This window comes from Lissotriton helveticus, chromosome 9 (genome assembly GCF_964261635.1).
Source record: "Lissotriton helveticus chromosome 9, aLisHel1.1, whole genome shotgun sequence".
Taxonomy (NCBI): Eukaryota; Metazoa; Chordata; class Amphibia; order Caudata; family Salamandridae; genus Lissotriton; species Lissotriton helveticus.
Window position 1 is genome coordinate 1,096,540,249 of NC_136070.1, and position 24,600 is coordinate 1,096,564,848.

At 37.6% G+C, this 24,600-nt stretch overlaps 1 protein-coding gene across 5 annotated transcripts in view; it reads right to left on the bottom strand.

The window, feature by feature from the left end:
- Window positions 1–205: 205 nt before the first annotated feature.
- FAM3D (FAM3 metabolism regulating signaling molecule D) overlaps window positions 206–24,600 on the bottom strand; it is a 417,220-nt gene continuing 392,825 nt past the window's right edge. For all 5 annotated transcript variants that reach the window (XM_078661511.1, XM_078661513.1, XM_078661509.1 and 2 more), the window contains one exon: window positions 206–537. In XM_078661511.1, the coding sequence (XP_078517637.1) occupies window positions 448–537 (90 nt within the window). In that variant the 3' untranslated portion in view covers window positions 206–447. The remainder of the gene's footprint in view (window positions 538–24,600) is intronic.

Sequence of the window (24,600 nt, forward strand, 5' to 3'; positions counted from 1 at the left end):
TACTTTTTGCATCAGCACCTCAAAGAGAACCCTTCTAAAAATTAAGGGATCTTAAACAATCTAGATATTTTTCACCAAACTACTTTATGTAGCGAACAGAATCTTTGCACTGGCATTGCTAATTTCAAAAGAGGAGAAATAGAACCACAGTACAAGAAGCATTACGTGGACCATAAAACAACAAATAGACACATAAAACTTTGGATTTACTTAAGGGATGTTTTTTTTAATAAATACAAAAATATATTCACACCACCAATTGCATGCAGCTTTGCCTTAAACCATGAAGTCTTATGTGCAAATCAACTTTGCAATTGAAACAGCTGAAGCAGTCCTTGTCAAAGGGAAGTATTCCAAAGACACACTGCATCTCCTTCAGTAATCACTGCACCTCGTTCAGTAACGCAAGGCACAAAACTCTTATGAGCACCAGACTTAAACATACGATTAACCCATCTTCCTTGGGATGCAGCCCTCCATTTCCAAAACCTCCGGCCAGCCATCATATTTGTTTGACTGTTTCTCATTCTTCAGGTGCTGTGAAATAATAAACAATAAGAAGGTTAATCTGAGCCATTTGCAGTGCAGTTTAGACACATTGGGGCCGATTCACAGAACTAACTTAAGACAAAATCCCAAACTTACTACTTTTGGTATTCACAGAAGTTATGATTTTGTCTTAAGTTTGTCAAAAGACATACTTAAGACAGACTTAAGACAAATTCCTAACTTAAGTCTGTCTTAAGTCTGTCTTAAGTTTGTCTTAAGACAAATTTAAGACAAAATCCTAACTTCTGTGAATACCAAAAGTAGTAAGTTTAGGATTTTGTCTTAAGTTAGTTCTGTGAAACGGGCCCACTGGCCTGCTAAAGGACCCATTGAGAAACATGTTAATCTTTTGACTTGCCTACTGACAGGTGGAATTAAAGAAATGCAACTTTCTAAGTAATGAGAACAAGCAGAGCGCTGTACCTCAATGCTGATATTGACTGTATTAGTACACCAACTAGCTCTTGACCTTCAACGAACAGTCCTGCCTCCTCAGCTATATCAGTTCCACATGAGTCACTATAATGCACAGTGCCTGGAAATGTGATCACTGATTCTGGGGAAGATGTGTTGCCAAAAAATGGGAGCGATGCAATCTGATCACTCACTGCTCATGCATGATCACTGGCCTCTCCTATGCTGATGACACCCAACTCATCATCTCCCTCACGGACAAAGCAACCACTGCCAGAACCCACTTCACCAACTGCATGACCATGGTAGCAGACTAGATGTGAACCAATTGCCTGCAGCTCAACTCCGACAAGATGGAAGTACTGATCTTCGGCAACAAGACCTCCCCATGGGACTACACGTGGTGGCTATTGGAGCCAGGACCAACACTCAAAGACCACGCAAGAAATATGGGGAAGTCCTAGACTACAAGCTCAACATGACAGCTCAAGTCAATGTTGTGTGCAACTCCTGCGTCCACATCTTTTGCATGCTGCGAAAAATCTTCAAATTGTTGCCTCAGTACATCAGACAAACTGCCACACAAGCACTCATCATCAGCAGGCTGCACTACGGCAACATTCTCTAAGCTGGAATCTCCAAACAAGTCCTACACAGACTCCAGACCATCCAGAAGACCGCTGCAAGACTCATACTTGACCTCCCATGCCACACCCACATCACGCCCCACTGGCTCCTCATTCACAATCACAGCCAATTCAAACTTCTCATGCACACTTACAAAGACCTAAACAATTCAGGACCAGAATACCTGAACAGCGGTAAACACTTTCACCAATCCACCAGACACCTATCCACTGCCTCACTGGGCCCGATTCACAGAACTAACTTAAGACAAAATCCTAAACTTACTACTTTTGGTATTCACAGAAGGCATTTAGTAGTAGTAAAGTTAGGATTTTGTATTAAGTCTATCTTAAGTCTGTCCTATGTTTGTCTTAAGTTTGTCTTAAGTCGGTCTTAAGTCTATCTTTAGTCTGTCCTACTACTTTTGGTATACACAGAAGGCATTTACTAGTAGTAAAGTTAGGATTTTGTCTTAAGTTTGGGTTAAGACAGACTTAAGACAGACTTAAGACAGTCTTATGACAAACTAAAGACAAACTTAGGACAGACTTAAGACAGACTTTAGACAGACTTAAGACAAACTTAAGACAAATTTAGGACAGACTTAGGACAGACTTAAGACTGACTTAAGACAAAATCCTAACTTTACTACTACTAAATGCCTTCTGTGAATACCAAAAGTAGTAAGTTTAGGATTTTGTCTTAAGTTAGTTCTGTGAATCGGGCCCACTGTCACTTGCACACAATTCCAACACATGCAAAAGCAAAACTGGAAGTCGCTCATTCTACTACATTGCACCCAAGACATGGAACAACATCCCTCAACAAATCAGAGCCTCCTCCTCACTTCTTGAGTTCTGCAAATAGCTGAAGACCTGGCTGTTTGTATAAGCACCTTGAGGACCATAAACATACACACATGCCCAGGCACCTGGATACCCTCTTGGGTGATTTGTGCACTATACAAATCAATGTAACATTACATCACTACTAGACCCCATGCAGTGGTGGAAATGTGCCTCCCCCTTTCTAACAGTGAGGATCATGCACAGAGCCATGTACAAGAGTCTAAACTACACCGCAGAATATTTTAAAATTTCAACAAGTTCAAACATCAAAGTGAGAAAACCAATGAAGGTGGGGAGGGGAATGTGGCATTGCTGCCTGGGTTGCAGACTGTGGAACTAGGGAACCAAGGTTCGAGTCTCAGCGTCAGCCTAACATCCTATAATTCTGGGCAAATCACTTAATCTCCCTGTGCATAAAAACAATAAAATGAACCTGTCCTTGTGTAATGTAACTGGTGATCATGTAAAGCATCCCAGTACATTAGGGTCATTGTCACTCTATGTAAAGCTGCAAAAAAAAAATAACAAAGACACATCAGTTACTTCCTCTCCTCCCACACACACTCGTGCATATTGCTTACCCACATGCCCTAACATTTGCGTCCTCGATACATTTTCCCTACATCTCATCTCACTTACAACCATTTGCCAACCCAAACAGAACTCACAACATCCAAAATTAATCAAATGTAGTCTGCACCTTCACCAGACGTTGCCTTCCCATACACTGCACATAAGCATTCCTTACTCTCTTTGCTGTATTTCCCTACGCACTCAAAGAAAGTGAACTTTTTCTGTCAGCCCTATAACCATCTGCCTGTTAAAATGAATGCACTGCCGGTTAAAATTGGCAAAACGAATGTCATGGCAATCAACAGAGTGGAGTGTTAACATAAATTAAGAAAATTGGTAAAGACTACAGAAAAATGTATTGAAATGTGCCTAGTGTCACTTAGGTGTACATTTTAGACTGCTAAACAGGTGTTTGCCTTGACACAATGAAAAACAATTGCATGGAATTATACCAGCTCATACTTGGCATACAGATCAATTACACATGTAATAGTGAGTAATTTAGTGTAGTATAGATAAGTGTATAGACTAAAGTACTTCCAGACACTAATCCAATCATAGAAAAATACATTAACCAAGACCAAATGTAAATAATGGCCGAGGGACAAGGCATCTCTAAACTAAGTACACCTTTGTGCCTACTGAATAGATTAAAACAGTGGTGGCTCACATAGGGTGCGCCCCGCAGCACGCCCTATGCGAGAAGCCACTGGATTCAAACACTATGGGGTCGATTCTGATCCGGTAAATAATCCGGCGTACGAATCGTATCCGGAGCCGTTTCCGTACGACTCGTACAGACGCCGTACGACCGGACGATTCCGATCCCGATCGGCCGACCCGTACGCGATTCGTACGGTACACCTCGATTCGTACGGAAAAGCGCACGATCACCTACACACCGTACGGCGCGTACCCCCCATGTCGCAGGGGTACGCGGCGTACCCCTGTGGTCATGCGGGGTACGTGCCGTACACCCAGCGTACATGGGGTACGTGCCGTACACCCACTGTACATGGGGTACGGTGCGTACCCCATGTACGCTGGGTGTACGGCACGTACCCCGCATGACCAGAGGGGTACGCCGCGTACCCCTGCGATCATGGGGGGTACGTGCCGTACCCGGGGGGGGCGTTCCGTACCTGTTTCGGCGCGAACTCTGCGTTTACGACTGTTTTCGGCTCCCGTAGGAAAAGGGTCGTACGGCGCGTACCCGACACGAATTGTACTTGCTGGGTCGTAAAAACGTGCCGCGATGTCGCATACAGCAGGTTCCGAGTGAGATTCGTATGGAGATTTGAGTCGTACGGAGTCCTGTACGACTCGTACGGAGTTCGGCACCTAGTACGGATCGTACTTCATCGTACGTACGGGACGTCTACGGATACGATTCGTACGGGGAAAAAACTCTCCGTACGACCATTCGGAGCGCATTTTACCGGATCGGAATCGACACCTATGAGTGAGATGGTTTATTCCTCCCTCCTCAATGAAGGTAAGTCAAGGTGAGGGTTCCTGCTCATGAGAACCTTTATCTAGAATACATTCACACTCCAACCAAAATGGGAAAGAAACACTGCCATGGTTTTTGTGGAGAAGTGTGAAGAAGTAAAAGGAGACAGGAAGATGATATGAAGATCTTCTTTTTATTTCAGCGTCCTACCCACAGGGCACCCAGCAGCAACTTACAAGAGGACTTGGTATCTAGGCACCAAGCACATTCCACATTCTAGAGCTGCCTGCATGAGTGTTACACATTGAATAGATAGGGGACAACAGACGCATGCAGACTTCCAGACTTTCAGACTATTGTGTACCATTTTAGATTCCAAATGGATTTCCTGATTCATGCCCTTAAATAGGTACAATTCGCGTTGCCCTTATATAGGCATAGAAATCAAACCCTTATTTAGGCATATTCCATGCTACCCAAATACAGGCATGGCTCTTCCATCCGTTCATCAAACGTCACAACGATTTCTTGGAAAACCAGCTTAAACCGTTAGGGACTTCCCCTTGCTTGAATATTGATTTATCCAAGAACTCAGTTAGTTTTACAGTGAACAACTATTCCCCAGGGGTTCATTTATGACATTCATATGCCCAACTTTACCTCAACTATGGCATTCCTAAACACCATCAAGTTATAAATATACCTTAACTTGCTATGGCAAACTATGGTGGTTTGCTATGGCAAACTATGGTGGTTCGGAGCAGTTTGACGGCCTACTTACCCAACGCAGCTCGCTACAGCAAGTGCTGAAGGAAGCCGACTCTCCAGCTGACGCACTGATCAGGAAGCTGCCCTGCTCTGCTGAGAAATCAGCTCCAGTGTTTCTGACTCCCCTTGCGGGGTGTTGGGAAATCGGATCCCGAGTCAGAGATACTAGACCTCCTTCGTTCTAAGGTATGGAGCTGATTAGAACCTAGAGAAACCTTTGGTAGATTCTTGGCAAAACTAAACCTATGCAAAAGACAATACTTACTTGTTCCCACGTACTAGACTTAGGTTAGGTACATTGGGGTAGGCGTATTTTAGAAGCACCAGTTAAGTATTTTAGCCTGTGTATTTATGTATGTATTTTTATATGGCTTAGAAACCATACAATGCTCTTACAGTATTATTTTATAATACTATTCTCGCTGTACACATTATACTTTGCAGTCTGCCTAACGATTGTAGCAGTTCACTTTTCTTGCATGAGAAAGAAGACTGTTCAATAAAGCTTTTTATTGAAAACGCCGCTCACTATTTCTCTGCAAACTCTGTAGAAACGAAGCATGCACGATTGACTGAGTGAAATACTTATCTATTGTTTCCACGACTCTGAAGATACGTTTTATTCTTGGGGAAACAAAGATGTCATGTTTATGCGGTTGTCAGAAACTAATCCCTTCTTGTGAATTTGAGAAAGTTTCTAGTGCCCTCTGAGCTAGCTGGCACTCACAATTAAGTTTAGTATATTCGATAGAGAACTAGTTGACCTCAGTCCTACGTCAGATCTATAGGATATAATATTCCAATGCGCAGAGCCTATTGGGAATATAGGAACTATATTACATGGCCCCCAATGTTTGGTAAGGCACTAATGTAACGGTAGATACTAAAGTAACTCAGTTGTGCTTTTCTCAGAGACCCCTTTTTATGTATTCGTTTTTGGTTTGTTCAACGTTGAAGGATACAGTGTTCCAAAATATTGTGCACCTTAACCTTGTTTCCTTGAAACTTGCTCTGCAACTTTCATTAAACAATGTCGAATAACGGCAATAAAACCGAGGCCGTGGAACTACAGGCGATGACTCCGAACAAGTTTTTAACTTTACAGGTTTCCAAGAAACCAACGAGGATGCAATAAGCATTCCAGAAAATTTAAGGAAAGCCATCACTATAAAACTTATAAGAAATGGCAGTAATCAGTAAGAGGTGGTAGGGTAGTTTTTGTGATGGAGGCACATGAATATCACCAGAGAGAGGTATTCTATTCATGGATAGTCTTCCCAAAAGCAAATCCAGTAACAAAAATGTTTCACTTCTACAAAGAAGATGATCCACCAACGGAATACATCACTTTAGAGGATATCGAAATTCCACTAACATACCAAGAGCATGCGCTCTGGTTTAAAGGTGCCCTAAAACATATAAATCACACTACCAGGCCCGGTCCACTAGGTAGACCAGGAGTAACATGGCCGGTCTTTAGCCAGCTATACACCACATCCTGAAATTAATGAAATGTCAGATGCAGAACTATTAGTTCAACTCAAAGAGCTAATTAAAATCTATAGACAATTGGTCCAATATGGTATAAAGTAGGAATATCGACGGGATAATATCGACTAGCATAAATATCGAGGTAAGAATATCGAATTTAAAAAATATCGTTGAAGTAAATATCGTTGTTGTAAATATCGATTTTGTATAATGACAAAAATATCGTCAAAATAAAATATCGTTGTATAGAATATCGTTTAGAGAAATATCGTTGAATATAATATCGACAAAATAATTGAATGTGTTATATAAGTGAAGAAAAATTAGTTTTATGTTTAAATATTATTAATTAAATGTCTATTTTTATTATTATAGGGATCAAAATGTAAAAAAAAATTAAATGTTTGTAAATATTTTAGGAGCGGGTTATTGGTATTATAGGGGATAAGGGTGGGTAGTAATTTAAAAAAGTAGTGTAAATAATATGTATAGAATGGTAAAAAATTCAAAAATTTTAATTTATTTTTTATTTTGAATGGCGAAATTTGAAATCAAATTTAAATAACAGAATTATTTATTTAATTAGTTTTTTAAAAGATTTAGTAGCGGGTTGTTGGTGATATAGGGGATAAGGGTGGGTAGTATATTAAAATATGTTTCATAAAATTTAAATTTAATTAAAAAAAATTATAAATTGAAATACGAAAAAATATTATATTTAATTGAAATTGAATGTATTATAAAATAATTTTGTAATTAAGTGTGGGTTTTATTTATATAGTGTTTAATAAAAAATTCAATTGCTATAAAAAATACGAAATTTGCAATTTCAATATTTAAATTTGAAATTTGAAATTTGAATTTAGAAATTTGATTTTTAAATTATATTAAAATAAGTCAAGTGTGTAATATTTTATGTTTGTGTATTTGTTATAATATATGCTAAGAATGATTCGAAAAACACAAAAACAACCTTTCGGTTAAAAATTATAAAATTGTCAAAATTATGGTAAAAAATTTAAAAATTCGAAATTTGAAATTTCAATATTTAATTTTGAAATTTTAAATTTTAAATTAGAAAATTAATTTTTAAATTATATTAAATTAAGTGAAGTGTGTAATATTTTATGTTTGTGTATCTCTTATAATATATGCTAAGAATGATTCGAAAAAATAAATAACAAAATGTGGGTTAAAAATTATAAAATTTTGAAAATTATGTAAAAAATTATAAAATATTCGAAATTTGAAATTTAAATTTTGGTTAAAAAAAGTTGTTATTGTTATGTTCAAAAAAACATATTTTGTGATTGTAATTTAATAGTCTATTTTGTAGTATAAGAGATAAGAGTTGTTATTAATATATATAAAGTGATGTTTATGTGTTATAATATCAAAAATATTATGGTTTACTGTCCAGCAGTTTCCCTGACTTAAGTAGGATTGGAGTAAGAATAGTTATTTATTATGGTTTCTTGTCCAGCACTTTATCTGACTTATGTATGATTGGAGTTAAAATAGTTATTTATTGTTGCTTACTGTTAAGTATTTTCTATGAGTTATGTTATATATTTTTTTATTTATAATTTTTTTTTTTTTTTTTTTTTTAGATTTAATATTATATATAATGTTGTAATATTATTTTTATAAATAAACAAATATGAATATTTTCTACATTTTTACATACATATCACAAGTGTCAACATTTATTAAGTACAATAGCAATATAGTTTTGTACACATTTTTTTTATTCATACTTTCATTTGTTGATGCAAACATTTACATAATTTTCATACACCTTTTTCAATTATTTGTTTACATTTTACATTGCAATTTTAGTCATATATACATTGTTATATTACATTAATTAGTATATTAAATTTTAATTTTTCTTTTTTAAAATTTAATATGTTAATTAATTGACATGTAATTTTATTTTTCTACAGTATGTACATAAAATAGTGCTCAGTTTTATACATATAAAAAATATTTTTTAACAATCAAATACAAATTTTAATATACAATAATTAATTAATATATAAATATATTATATTTATTATTGTATATTTTACATTAATCATATGTTTATTTACAAACAATAAGTAAATTATTACAAAACATGGAAAATAAATTGCTATTCATCTCTATTGTTTATTTTTAATAATGGGTATTTAGTCCTATTTTTATTTTTATTGCGCTGCCATTTTGTTTTTTGAACTTCACTTTTTAGTCTATCTACATCGTTGTTTGGGTCATTTCAGAAAACGGAACACCGCGGTTGGGAGCTGCTTCGTGTTGGTGAATGTAAGTTTATTTTACATTAATTTTAACTACATTTTAATACATTATAGAGCTAGTTGTAGTGTGTACGTGTTGCTATGTGTTGTACTTTACAGTTTATGTGAAAAATACGTGTTATTTAAGGTCGTTATTGATAACGTACTTTCTTAGATATTTCTTATGAAATTAAGGTTTATGTATTGTGTAAATGAATTAGTTCAGGTGTTTTCCTATGTTTTATATGTTATGTTTAGGCTTTCTGGCTTTCGTATTTATTGTGGGTGGGTTTTGTTTGTATTTATTTATAGGTGTTCGTTTTGGTGAGCAGATGGATTTTATCTCGTATTTTTTGTAAAATACAGGTAAATGTTTCACTACATTTCTTGATTTTTCGGGATTTTGGAGAGTTTTTATCGTGATTATTTTTCGGGTTTTTTATGGTTCCGTTCTCCAGAGTATTGCTACTGGGACCCTTATAAAACAGTTGTATATTTGGCATTTTGTGGGGATTTTTTTAAAACGTGTGGATTGATTTTGGTTCTAATCGTCTTGAAACCATGTTCTTGGAACACATTCTACAGCTGCAGAACAGTTAAGTTATTATTATATTTTTGTTTGGGGTGGATTGTGCTATATTGTGCAATTTTTTTAAATGTCGTTTTATTATGTCTTGTAATAATAGATTACATGTATTTTTACATGACATAATTTAACTACATTAAAAAAAAATTGTTTTATTTATTGTTTGAAATGTTTTTATGTGTTGCTTGTTAAAGGATAGATTTGGCTATTAGTTCTAAGTATTCAAGACCTTCGATACTTGGGTACATTCTTATTTTTTGCTGTAGGTATTCGTACATATTTAATGTTTGTTTACTTAGTTTAGGACCGATTTTAGATAGAGATTGCTCTATTCTTAGTTCTTGGTAGCTTTGCTCTTTTTTGATGCTTTGGATTAGTTTATGAAGTGTGGGTTGTGTTCTTCCTATTGTGGCTTGGAAGGCATTATGCCATCCTTCGACCGCGTTGTTAGTTTTGGCTTTCTGTGCCATAGTACTAGCATACACATTCCACCATGGAATTTGGAATTTAGGTTGTCTGCGGTGGCCAGAACGATGTAATCTTCCCACCCAGGCATCTTCAAAATAGTCTAAGAAGGGAGTTAATTTTTTCTCATTGGTGCGGTAGAAAGGGCTGTCAAGTAGTAAATTGTAATAGTTAGCAACTTCTGTTGTTGGTACAAATGCCAATGCTATTAACTTTTTAATCTGATAAGCAAAGTTACTGTTTGTTGAATATTCTATGCTTAAAGTAGATTTTTGTAAGTGCCTCCATATACTTTGGTTGTAGTGATAATAACACCCTTGTATAGATGTGTGAGGATATATTTTAAGTATAGCTTGAATCATGGCTATTTCAAAGTCTATTATTATTCTTTGTGGATAGTAATTATCAGTAAAATCTTTGATAGTTGTTAAAATTTCTACGTAGGTAGCATTTGTTTTATTTGGCAGCAGTGTATAAATTAAAGGGATATTTGTTTCTTGGTATTCACCATGGATGGTGTAAAGTTGATAGAAAGGTTTGGGACATACTTTAAAAGTTCCGTCCATCATCCAGGTTTCACACGATTTTAGTTTTTGCAAATTGCTATTTGTTGCAAAAAGTAAAATTCTTTTATCATGACTGTGGTTATCATACATTAAGAATTGATCTTCATTGTGTGTAATAGTATATTCAGGATATATTTTAATGTCTTGAAAAGTTTCAGGTGCTGGTGGAGTTGGATCAGAATCTCCTTTTGTTTTAGCAATTAATCTTTTCAAGTTGGGTATTGAAGGTAACTGTCCTGTGACATGTTCTGGCACCTTGCTTAAAACATTTTTCAAAATAGTGGTGCTTGTTTCTTGTGAGCCTGTACTAGCTTCTCTCAATGTCTCTAGTGCTTCTCTTACTTCGACTTCTGTTACATTGGGTGGGTGGTTATGCTCATGTACCTTTACAACATTGTTATCAACAGTCTGTGCTCTACCATAGCATGCAGTTGAGTAATATTTACTACATTTCCAGTAAGTTTTATTCCCTTTTATTCTTTCTTGGGTGTAGGTGTAACCCATGTAGCTCAGCATTATTTTCCCTTTTTGAGAAGTAATAAAAGTAGCTCCTGTTGCCATGTCTAAGGTAGATCTGTGAAGACATATATATGTTTTTTTAGTAAAAGTGAAAAACATTTCTTGAGATGTGTATGTTAAAAGGAAAAAGTGCAAAAACATACTTACAATGTTGTTTTCCTGCTAATTTTATGTTTTCTGTTCTTATATGTAGATTTTCACTCTTTAATGTTCTGTAGTTGTGGTAAAGAATAATACAAAAAAATGATTTAGTTTTATAGTTGTTTTTTTGTCTTTCTCATTATTAATAGACACAGTGGGTATACTTACTTAATGTAGTAGAAGATGTTGTTAGTTTAGTTGTAGATTGGTAGATGAAGTTTGTATATTCTGTAAAAGAAAGTTAATTTGTGTTATTTATTGTATTAGGATATATTAGTAGGTAATAACATATCAAGTCTTTTGCAACTTTACTTTGCTACTTTTTAAAATTATTTAAAAGCTTTCTAAGTAGACATGGATAAGGCAGTTCATAATTTCTTTTAATTATTATCTTGTGGTGGTTGTTGATAAGATGTTGTAGTTATATTTAAACAAATATAAAGACCATGGGGCAGATTTATGAAGGCCTTGCGCCGCCGGTGCGTCACTTTTTCCCATGTTAAAAATGACGCACCGGCGGCGCAAGTCCTTCATAAATCTGCCCCCATGTTTTTAGTTTAGGGAGTTTAGCTACTTTTCGACAGGTTTGTATGATAAATGAAATGGGACTTGACTTACTTGAGTTGTAGTATGCTGTGTTGTAGTTGTTGTAGTAGGTGTGTATTCTCTTCTTTCCAGCAAGGTAACCGTTTCCCTCCAAGTTTGGCCAAAAAATGGTAATTTAAGTTAAGTTTGTAATTGTATTTATAGTAGTGAGTTAATTAATGGTTATATTTGATTGGTTCAATTAAATATAATTTAAATTCATTGGCTGACAACATTAGTTTGAATTTGAAAGCCGTTATTTTGTAAAGAGTTAGTAGCATCAATAATAGTTTTCGATTTTTATTACCAAATGTATTATATGTGTTTTATTTTAATGGTAAATATTTATTACAATGTTAACATTAGTAAAATGTGATTTAAAGTAATCCGATAAGAGTGTATGATAGTGTTTGGTAATGTTTATATTGGTATACAACCTTTACAACGCAACTTTTACAACTTACTACCATTACAACCAAACTTTTACAATGCAAAAACCATTACAATGCATGTATTTACAAGGCATGTTTTTACAACGTAGGTACCTTTACAACGCATATCATTACAACGTAAGTATTGGTAAGTATATAATTATATTTAAAATGTAATATGTTTGGGGTTTTTTAAGGGATATTTTTAGGGTTCAGGGTCAGTTTTGGCTTTTAGGGTAAAGGGGTATTTTTAGGGTTCAGGGTCAGTTTTGTGTTTTTGGGAAAAGGGGTATTTTTAGGGTTCAGGGTCCGTTTTCAGTTTTTGGGTAAAGGGGTATTTTTAGGGTTCAGGGTCAGTTTTCAGTTTTTGGGTAAAGGGGTATTTTTAGGGTTCAGGGTCAGTTTTCAGTTTTTGGGTAAAGGGGTATTTTTAGGGTTCAGGGTGAGTTTTACGTTTTTGGGTAAAGGGGTATTTTTAGGGTTCAGGATCAGTTTTTAGTTTTTGGGTAAAGGGGTATTTTTAGAGTTCAGGGTCAGTTTTCAGTTTTTGGGTAAAGGGGTATTTTTAGGGTTCAGGGTCAGTTTTCAGTTTTTGGGTAAAGGGGAATTTTTAGAGTTCAGGGTCAGTTTTCAGTTTTTGGGTAAAGGGGTATTTTTAGGGTTCAGGGTCAGTTTTCAGTTTTTAGGTAAAGGGGTATTTTTAGGGTTCAGGGTCAGTTTTCAGTTTTTAGGTAAAGGGGTATTTTTAGGGTTCAGGGTCAGTTTTCAGTTTTTGGGTAAAGGGGTATTTTTAGGGTTCAGGGTCAGTTTTCAGTTTTTGGGTAAAGGGTTATTTTTAGGGTTCAGTGTCAGTTTTGTGTTTTTGGGAAAAGGGGTATTGTTAGGGTTCAGGGTCCGTTTTCAGTTTTTGGGTAAAGGGGAATTTTTAGGGTTCAGGGTCAGTTTTTGGGTAAAGGGGTATTTTTAGGGTTCAGGGTCAGTTTTAATTTTTGGGTAAAGGGGTATTTTAAGGGGTCAGGGTCAGTTTTTAGTTTTTGGGTAAAGGGGTATTTTTATTGTTCAGGCTCAGTTTTGTGCTTTTGGGGTACAGGGGTACAGGGTAAAAAAAAATTAATATATTAATTAAATAAATTAAATGAAATTACATTAAATTAAATTACATTTAATTAAAATCTATTCATTTTAATTAATTTATATTAAAAAAATTATTATATATTTACTAATACTTACGTTGTAATGGTATGCGTTGTAAAGGTACCTGTGTTGTAAAAATATGCGTTGTAAATACATGCGTTGTAATGGTTTTTGCGTTGTAAAAATTTCGTTGTAAAGGTATGCGTTGTAAAAGTATGTGTTGTAACGTCATACATAGTTTATATTACTAATTTATTTTTTCTTATTATATATAAATAAATAATACATATTGTATATAGATATATGTTAGAAAAGCTTTTTTTGAATTTAAATAACTATGAAAAAGTGAATAACAGAAAGGTAATGTGTATATAAGGTTATAAAGAAAATGACGATATTTTATTTATATTAATATGAGTAGAAAGGTAGTCGATATTAGTGTTGTCGATATTAGTGTAGAAGGTAATGTTATTTTAAATATTGTCGATAATGTAGTAGTCGATATTTATGTAGTCGATATAATTGTTAACGATATGAGAGTAGTCGATAAAAAATTATCGATATTTGTGTAAATCCTTGTTTAAGTATATGGTTACGATATTTTTGTAGACGATGTATTTGTGGCGATATTTTTGTAGGTCGATGTTTTAGTAATCGATATTTCATCATGGAACCGTCCAATATGTCATGCGGACATTAACAGTCCAACTGGCAATTAGGATTCCACAACACGCCCCTTATCAGGGGAACACAAATAAAATTACACCACAGACTCTACATTCAGTCGTTGGTAAATTACCCGCAAAAAAGGAAACAAATTCCATTCTGGATAGCTTAAAAAATTACTCAAATCGAAGCAGTATTTCCTGATACTACCCTCTCATGAAAAACACAGAATTCTAACAATCTGTTTACCAATGGGGATCGCACCACATCTGGAGGACTGCGACACTTGGGGTACAGTCTTTGCTGCAATCTACACCAAAACACACGGTGTTCCGTCTATGGTGGTAATACCAGACGTCCTGAAACAGTTTCAAAATGAATACGGGGCAGAGCCTGCTTTAAATCTAGGTATGAAATTACTGAAAGATTTCAAACAGGTCTCAACAATAATATTAGCTAATATTAAGGGTGAAGCAGCATCCATGGTGATCCGCCAGAAATTAAGGGAATTCAATGTAACTGAGCAACCTCAAGAACTAGCCAGAATAATTGAAAAATCCTATGAAGAATTAGGAAGAGACAGTTTGGGTGGTAAACCTGTTACACTCCAACTGACTGAAAGTCCCGAAAAGGTCTTTATTAAAACACTCCTACTCCTTCAAAAAAGAAGTGGGAGAACACTAAACAAACTTCTAAAGAAAAGCGCTCTCAATCCAGAGGTAGGTCTACTTAATAGGAGCCCTCTGAAAACCTGATAGATATCAAGATACTGATACACGTTCCTCTGGTACCTTTCAGACTTCGTCACAGAAATCCGAAAGAAGAGGACGATCAGAACACAAGGAAGAACGCGTGAAGTCCAAACACATTCAGAAAAACAAGAAAACTCAATTCACCAAAAAGAAGGAAGCAAGTCTAAAAAGCAGACATGCAGAGGATCTTGAGGACACAACTCAAGAACGGGGAGTGGGCTCAGGCAATGCTGGACAGCGCAGCAGACGTAACCATAGCTCGCAAGAATTTGAAGGATCATCTGGAGACAGTGGACTTGAATGAATACATCCAAGTTGACACTGCAGATACCAGGGTTAGTAATCCACATAAGATATATGAAGTAACACTCCGGATGGAGGGAGATATAACTAGAAAAATAAGAGCACTCTTTTGGGAGCAACTCTCGCAGGGTTATGACATTCGTCTCGCTGAACAAGAGTGGCCACCAGAATTTGTCAGGGAGTGCCCACATGGCGAAGACATCATTATGCCAGCCTTCTCCAACCACATTCCAATTCATTTAAAGTATACATATGCCAGGAAATGGGCAGTAGCCCGGGCTCTTGCATTATACAAAAATCATGTAGGATGGAATGAGGATTCTCCTCGCCCTAAAATCCAATTGAAAACTCAACCAACTGCACAAAGGCAGTATCCAGTTAAGCAAGTAGCTAAAAAACAGGTCAGGGAGATTTTAGATCAGCTTGAATATCAAGGGGTGATTGAAACATGCACCTCGTCCATGAACAATCTTTTGTTTCCTGTCTCCAAACCAAACAATACATATCGTCTAGTTTTGGATTACAGACATTTAAACTCTTGTTGCAAAACTTTTGTGTGACAAATGAACATAGTGCAGCATTAATGAATAACATTGTGCGTAAAAAGTACAAAACTACTTTAGATATTTCTAACGGTTTCTTCTGTCAAAACATTGCACATGAAAACAGGTACTTGCCTGCTTTCTCAATCATGGGGACACAGCGTCACTTCTGTCGTCTCCCTCAGGGATTCAAGAATAGTCCTGGGTTATTCTCAGCTAGAGTAACAGAGTTACTACAAACGTATGATGATGAAGCTTTATCATATGTCAATTACATCTATCTTACAAACGATGACTTGGTCAGGCACTTGAACAGAGTGAACACCATTATACTTGGCTTCGCCTCTGAAGGGTACAAATTCAATTTTAAGAAATTGAGAATGCCCACCTCAACATCCTTGTCCTAGGATATGAGTTATCAAGTGAAGGCAAAAGCCTGGCAGCCAACGTTTTAGAAAAGTGTGCGCTGCTCCAACCTCCAAAAACACTGAAAAACTTACAGTCGATTCTAGGTTTCCTGAACTTCGGAAGAACATACATTCTAAATTACGCAGAAAGGGTTAAACCTCTCTACGCATTAATCAAACCTGATTTCAAAACAGTTATTTGGACAGAAAAACACACAGAAATGTTGCTTTCAGTCCAAACAGACATGTTAGCAACTAAACATTTACAAACACGCGTAAACGTATGCAACTTAGTGATCCGAATCATTCCAGGACGATGCAGATTCACGTACTTAACCCTTAACGAAGGAGAAAAAGTACCAATAGATTACAAATCACACTTTTACACACAAGCAGAAATGACATTCACTTCTACAGAAAACAATTCTGACAGCGGTTCAAACTGCAGTAGCAAAAGTGAGTGCCCTCGCACAGGGTAAGTGCATAATGGCCGTTACACCTGTACCTGCCTTAGAGGCAGTGACAAAAGCAAGCATTCTGAATGCTAAAGCGTTACATCCGAGATGGATACAATGGGTTAATTCTCTTGCTGCAACAGACGTTGAATGCGTTTTTGACCCATATCTGAAAACACAAGAATTTCTACAATACGAACAAGAATGTCCTCTGCCTACTCAAATTCTGCCTCTAGAAAAGTATGAATGTATAATTTATACTGATGGTTCAGCGCAGCCCGCTATGGAGGGTAAACAAGCTTATAGTGCTGCGTGCGCGATCGTTAAAGGTCGTTGGCGAGATGGCAAATTCCGACCAATGGTCACCAAAACACAATCTCTAGGAGATTGTACAGCTCAGCGAGCTGAACTACAAGCATTCAAGATGGCGCTTGAAATATAGTGTTCGTATTACTGTGTTCAATCTTACAATGAGTACTTGCAGAACTGGATTCAAAACGGTTTCAAAGATGCAAAAGGAGGCACAGTCAAGCAAAAGTTGCTTTGGGAACAAGTAGTCAGTTACGACAAGGACTACAAAACACTCACGTGATACATACACTGAGTATTCAACGTGATCGCGTTCACGTTGCAGGGAATTTATTGGCTGATGAAGCCGTGAAGGCAGCTATGCAAACGGCCCCCGTAGCTGCAATCACTCGTTCAAAAATGAAAATAGACAGTGAAATAATTCAAGCTGTCAATGCTTCAAGCAAAGACAGTGGTAAAATATTACCAAAAGGCTTTCCACACAAATACTCATATATAACTGATGCGAATAATGTCCCTTTTGCTCAAATCCCTGGAGTGGTGGATAGAGTACTTCCAAACATGGAACATAGATTAGGACTAATCTTAGCAGCACATGAAGGGCTCGCCTCTGCACACGCAGGTGTTTCCACCACAGTGTCATTATTAAAACAGAGATACTGGTGGCCACGCATGAGGAAACAGACCAGAAACTATGTTTTGGAATGTGAAATCTGCCAAAAGATGAAAGTCTCTACTGTGAAACGTCCTGCGCAGACGCCCCTGTTAATTTCAGATAAACCATTAGCTAGAGTTTACCTGGACCACTGCGGTCCCTTACAGAGGGATGGTAACTATAAATATATCATGGTCACAGTGGATTCGTGTTCAAGATTCATTTGGATGTGGCCTCAGCGCTCGGCTGACGCTCAAACTGTTATGAAAGATTTGCGAGTCTTTATCGGCACATACGTAGTCGGCGCGCTACATTCTGACCAGGGTCCTCCGTTTAGCTCTCGAGCTTACATGGAGGCCATGGCCAATCTGGGCGTTGCATTGCGGTACTCTAGTCCATTCCATCCTAAGGGAAATCTGGTAGTGGAGAGAAAAAACGGGACATAAAGCAATCTATAACAGCTAGGGTATTAGGCTCGGGTGACGGGTGGGTCAAATATCTAATAAGTGTCCACCGTAGTCTTAATAATCTGCCAAGAAGTTGTCTAGGAGGTATCACTCCATATGAAGTCCTTTTTGGAACAAGAATGATAATATCGGACCTCGATTGTCAGACTTCAGTGGTGGAACAAAAACCCTTTGATATCAAAGATCGTTTGGCTGTTTTGCAGGACTTACATGAAATAAGGAAAAAACAAAGTAAAGTACTCCTGAAACCAACAACCACTGAAGATAAACCGACCATCCCAGCAAGCCCTGTCTGGAGTCCAAAGATTAGGGATCTAGTCAGAGAGAAGATCGTGGACAAGAAGGAATTTGGGCCTTCTTACAGACAACCAGTACCTGTCATAGACATCCACAGATCAAGAACAGTATTACTGCCGCCCCTTGCTGGAAAAAAGGAGAACAGGTTTGTGTCCATCGACCTGGTCAAACCACATCATGTGGCCAATCATAAGCAGTAGGCCAAGTGGACTCTGCCGATGTAGCAGACACCCTAATCTGCACACTATCCAAGAGGTTCAAACTGAGAGACTCCTCTCCTTTGAAGAATCTGCAGTGCGAAATGAAGGACTAAGCAACAAAGCTATGGAACTTGTACCTCTTGAAACCCACATTAAAGTTCGTCAAGAAACATCTGTCTACAATGTAATAGCTGTAATAAAATTCGAAACCAACCTTGGAAGGAGGAGGACGCCACGCAGATCAGCTACCATCTATGAAGTGAACAGCTAATTTAAAAAAAAGCTTAAAGAAAGTGACCCTTGATTCCATGATGAATACATGCAAGAGTTAACCGCTTAAAAGATTCCTGTCTACACAGAGTGCAAGTGGTGGACGGAATAGCATAAGGTAGCTCCTAGAGGCGTCCCCCCCTACTACTACAACGATCAAGGAAATAGGATCGGATTGAAGTTGGTCCATTTTCTTCAAAACCCGAGGAAAGTTTTTCAACACATCACAGAAACAAGTAGTAAAGAATGAAAGCAACATGAGCAGAGGGATACATGCTCAGAAATACCTATAACTACGAAACCAGGAAAGACTAAACCTGGAAAATATTACGCTGTGAACGAGTCCTTGAAGAAGGTGCAGAATAGAAAAAAAGCACCAAAACGCCGCGTCGACAATTTCGTTCTTGTAACAATTTTTTGTTTTATGAATATGATTATGTAATGTTTATGTTTAAGTACCAAATTAGTGAAGTTTTAAATGTTTTTTAATTATTCCTTGGAAAACCTTTTTTAAATGTGTGAATAAAATTGTGTATATGATTTGTACATACTACTACCTAAGATTACTTATTCTAATAAATGTATGAAAATGTTTTAACTAACAAGTATGCCTCATGGTTTTAATGATATCTTTATGGTCCATACATATTGAGTTGTAAATTTGGTAATCAGCGTAACACTGCAACCCATTCCTTTATTGCAAATCATCGCCCAGTTGGGATCTTAAGCATTATTTACTCCCAGGAGAAGGAACCATCTTTTTGTTACAATGTAATAGCATCTGACTATATAAATGTAACAAGTGATCAAGTGGTTCCAGCGATTTCAACGAATCCTGATGTAATCCCAACAATTGACAGAACTGCCTCTGGCTATTTCCATTAACTTTGATACGTCTTCTGAGGATCCCAGCGAACCTGAAACAACGCCATCAAAAAGAACTTTCAAAGAACAAGCAACAGAACATTTTCATCACCTGGAAAAGGCTTATCTGGTTTCACCATGGATTGAACTTTGGATTGTGTTGGGTGTGCTTTTTCTTCTACTTTGGTTGACTCTAGTAATATCTTTGGGGATGCTGATAAATGGAAGATATGTTAAAAAGGACACAGCAAGTAAGAACATCAACTTACTACTCAAGCCACACAAATCATCTCATCGTGATCAAAGAGACTTGTCATCAGTGAACATCACAGCCATTCCTATACCAGGGGGTATAGCTCGGGACAGAACTGATTATGGCATTTTTGGCCCATCAGAGCTGTTGAAGATTCCACACCAGTTCAAGATTTCCTTGAATGACTTTGTTTTATCTAGTACCTTTTCTGATGATTGGGACTCCGAGACTGTTAATAATATGATGTCAGACTTACAAAATGTCTACTGTATTTACAAATCATCAATACTTAGAAGGTTCATCACATTATGAACAAATGTATTGTTATAATCATTATGGTCATCATTTCTTGCACAAATCTGCAAACCCTAGAAATGTATTGATGTATAACCAATGGGAACATTGCCCTACGCCATCAAAGGGTAGCTCAAAAACATTTTATGGCAAATTGCCATACTTTTCAAGTTTTAATGCTTCCAATCCAGAATCATTCTACTTTAAAAATGTTAATAAGACAGGAATGAAAAGCATGTTGACAAATACCAACTAAATTTATTCTGCAGCCTTTTATGCTCAGCTGTCTACTAAGTATGGGCGAATTTTGCAAATTCGCGGTACGCGAATTCGCGCGAAAGCGTACTCGCGGTTCGCAAAATACGCGATCTTTCGTGAGATTGCGGACTTTTTTATTTTTGCAAGTTCGCAGGATTTTTTCACCGCGGCTACAGCGAGCTGTTCCAATCTCCCGCCGGATGTCAGCTGCGCATCGCATCTACGTATTCGCTATTGTTTACTCTCGCGATATGTGATCGCAGGCCCTTATGACGTATTCGCGTTCTCAAAGTCTCGCAGTGCAAGATGGTGGGACTCCATGACATACTCACGGTCGAAAAGTCTTGCGCGATCACACAGCCAGATCCAAAATGGCGCGGCGCACGCAAACCGGGAGGAAAACAACTCGGCGAACTCAGAATCACAGTAAGTCAATGCCACGCGGGTGAGATTGAATTTTTGAAGCGCGAACAAGCAAAAATTGCGAATTGTTTGGCAATTTCGCGCGATTCGCAGATTGAGAAATTGCCAAAAATTCGCAAATTCCACGAGCGGAATTAACTTTCAGCCCATACTTACTGTCTACATTAGGTTTTGACTTTTGGAGAGACAACATTGAGACAAAAACTGTCTGGGGCACAAAAGATTGGCAAGTGCAGGGGATAGAAGCTTTATTTAGAGTCTGCATCATCCCAGAGCAAATAATGTTTTTGAATGACACTGTCCAACAGACATCTTGTCTTGGGTTAGCCATGATAAAAGATCTAAACAAACCGTCCATGCCTACACCTACACCTGATAGCGGTAATACTTAAGAAGGGGTGGTCGATGTACATACTATTTTGCAACACAACAGAACAGATCCAGATTGGAAAAAAATGGTTAATCTGGCCCACAGACACAAACACATGTCAAGATAGATTCCTGAATAAAACGGGGGTTCAAATTCACTAGGCCAGACCCAAGATATGTTCAGAGACAGCATCCAGGAATAGTAACAACATACGGTGTAGGGAAACTCTGCCTTGAATGGCTACAAAGATCTACACTTAGGGATGTTAAACAACACTTATCTTTACTTAAAGATGGCGCTGACCATAGAGAATTCTTGCTAGGACCAAGAACACCGCGTCATAAATGTTTTATATACGCTGGTATCTATGCCATGTATAATGAAGCATGGAAGATTACGCAAGCACAGATTGCAGAACGAATACGAGAAATTGATTGTATTAATTTAGAGGAATACGGTCTCTGCGGTTGACAATGGGTTAACGACTCTGTCGTCCAATATACATTCTTTGGACAGCATAGTATCCTCTGCCATAGACATAATGGAACAGGACTTAGTCATGTTGCAACATGGTCAGTCGCAATTACGTTCTATCATGCTATTGGGCTGGACGTTACAAAACCTACGTCAGGCTATGTGTCTTGGCGTCTAATCAATACCACGTCACTGTTTTCAGAATTTAATCTCACTGATAAATAGTTCAAACTGGCACAGAGGGGAGCAGACTAAACGGTGCTGAGCATTGAAAAACTGGAAAGATTGCCATTAACTTTCGCTGAAAGACCAGTCACAGAATGGAGAATACACAGAACAATCACTCTGCCTGTTACAAATTTCCATTTTCAGTATTGCTTAAAAAATATACCAGCAGGCATATATGAAAGGTTGGGTAAAGAATACATCAAGACATCCTGGGAATTACCATAAACACACAGATGTGGGAGTGGGGGGAAAGAAGTGTTTCTTAGTGGTAAAAATTGTGAAGATGCATTAAGCGGTTCTCTCCTTTGTCAGGGTATTAGTTTACACGGGGCCTGTGATGGTTCCTCTAACAACATATCCTGCCACCTGCAAGGTTCACCCGCTGCGGTGATTGATTCCATTTTTGGCCAGCCTTCTAATGGAAGTTACCTCATGTTGAATGATCACAGCTGCTGTGGCATGTTACCAGGTTCACCCTATCTAGTAACTGTGTCAGCCATGGTCACTTGCTGTAAGAAAGTATTGTTTCCAAAAACCAAGCCAGACCGGGAGTCGCCACTTTGGCCTTCACTGAACATCTCTTCTATACGAATTGATACTTTAAGCAGAATGAAAGCCATTCTTTTGCAAAAAACTGGGCCACTGACCTTGGCCAAAGAGACGTATGATCTGCAAGTTGCAAGGACTTCTGCAGAGATACATGCCTTTTTAACAACAAATTGCCCTATACATTTCTTGGAAATGTTAGGTCGTATCTTAAACATGTCTGATACGAGTGGTATTGTACATGTATTTAAGACAATTTTTTTGGGACTGTTAGCACCCTCTGAAGCAGTCCTAGGAATATTTCCAAACTTCGTGCACTCTGTGTTTGGCGGATTGCCTATCATTTTGGGACTCGCTGCAGGGATACTATTTTTTCTCCTGTTACTGCGCTATGGTAAGTCAATCCACAAGCGACATCCAGTTCACCGTGTGGAACACTCTTCTGGCCATGAAGTGTCGTGAGCGCATCGTCCAAAGTTTTCGACTACCTCGTCTAAGAGAATTGAATACCACATGGTTTCTATCATTCAGACCAATTTGGCAAGATTGCATCTTACCTGTTCTACAATGCCTGCTATGCGGAGAAGAATGTGTGCTAGACACCTGTCTGACGCTCCCATCAGTCATGCCAATGGATGCCGATACTTTGATTGGACCAGTAACGGCTCATGCACTGTGTTGTCCCCAACGGCTACCAATTCTGATGACGGCATTCATTAAGATCTCACAGACGCAAATATGCTACTGTCGAGGTATGAGAAACAACAGGCACACAGGTACCATCTAATACAAACATTGCTAATGCGACCAATGCTGTCAGCAATGCTTCACATCTATGTGCGATTGATCTTCTTAACGAGGTAATCCAACTTTCCCCTACAATGGTAGACAGTTTTTTTTACAGACTTAGAAGATTTGATGTTTTCTCCGACCAATAACACTGACTTTTGATTTGGCACACAGTGTTCTGAGAGACTCTAAATTCGACCTTCATTTTTTCAAAACAATGTTTAACTTTGGAACTCTTTTTCCTATGATTAATTTTTGTTTTCCAAATTTGTATTTTTAAATTTTTTGGCACAAAGTAATCTGCTTAAAGTAGAACTATTCATAGAGAACTAGAATTCTTTGAAAAACTTCCAGAGACAATATTTGACCTTGTCCTCATACCAACAGTTATATGTATATGACATGAAATGGTTTTGGCACCTTTTTTCTTCTGTATTTATGATCTATTTCATAAATGTTTTTTCATGATTCATTCAGTTATCATTTTCAAATGTCAACTATATGCTTTGAATGAAACGTTGCTATATTGTGTACAGCACCTATGCTCTTTTCGTGTACAACCAGTACCAATGCATTTTTATGTATTTTGGGTGTTTTTTTAACACATCATGTTTAGATATGTTTACTGTGTTTAGAACGTAGTATTTTTATAGAGTCGTACATAAGAAAGTAGAGTGGGTGTTGTGTACCATTTTAGATTCCGAATGGATTTCCTGATTCATGCCCTTAAATAGGTACAATTCGCGTTGCCCTTATATAGGCATAGAAATCAAGCCCTTAATTAGGAATAGCCCATGCTACCCAAATACAGGCATGGCTCTTCCATCCATTAAAAAAAACATCACAACGATTTCTTGGAAAACCAGCTTAAGCCGTGAGAGACTTCCCCTTGCTTGAATATTGATTTCTCCAAGAACTTCGTTAGTTTTACAATTAACAACTATTCCCCAGGGGTTCATTCATGAAGTTCATATGTCCAACTTTACGTCAACGATGGCATTCCTAAACACCTTCAAGATATAAATATACCTTTACTTGCTATGGTAAACTACGGTGGTTCGGAGCAGTTTGACGACCTACTTGCCCGACGCAGCTCGCTACAGCAAGTGCCGAAGGAAGCCGACTCTCCAGCTGACGCACTGATCAGGAAGCTGCCCTGCTCTGCTGAGAAATCAGCTCCAGTGTTTCTGACTCCCTTTGCGGGGTGTTGGGAAATCGAGTCCTGAGACAGAGATACCAGACCTCCTTCATTCTAAGGCATGGGGCTGATTAGAACCTAGAGAAACCGGTGGTAGATTCTTGGCAAAACTAAACCTATGCAAAAGACAATACTTACTTGTTCCCACGTACGA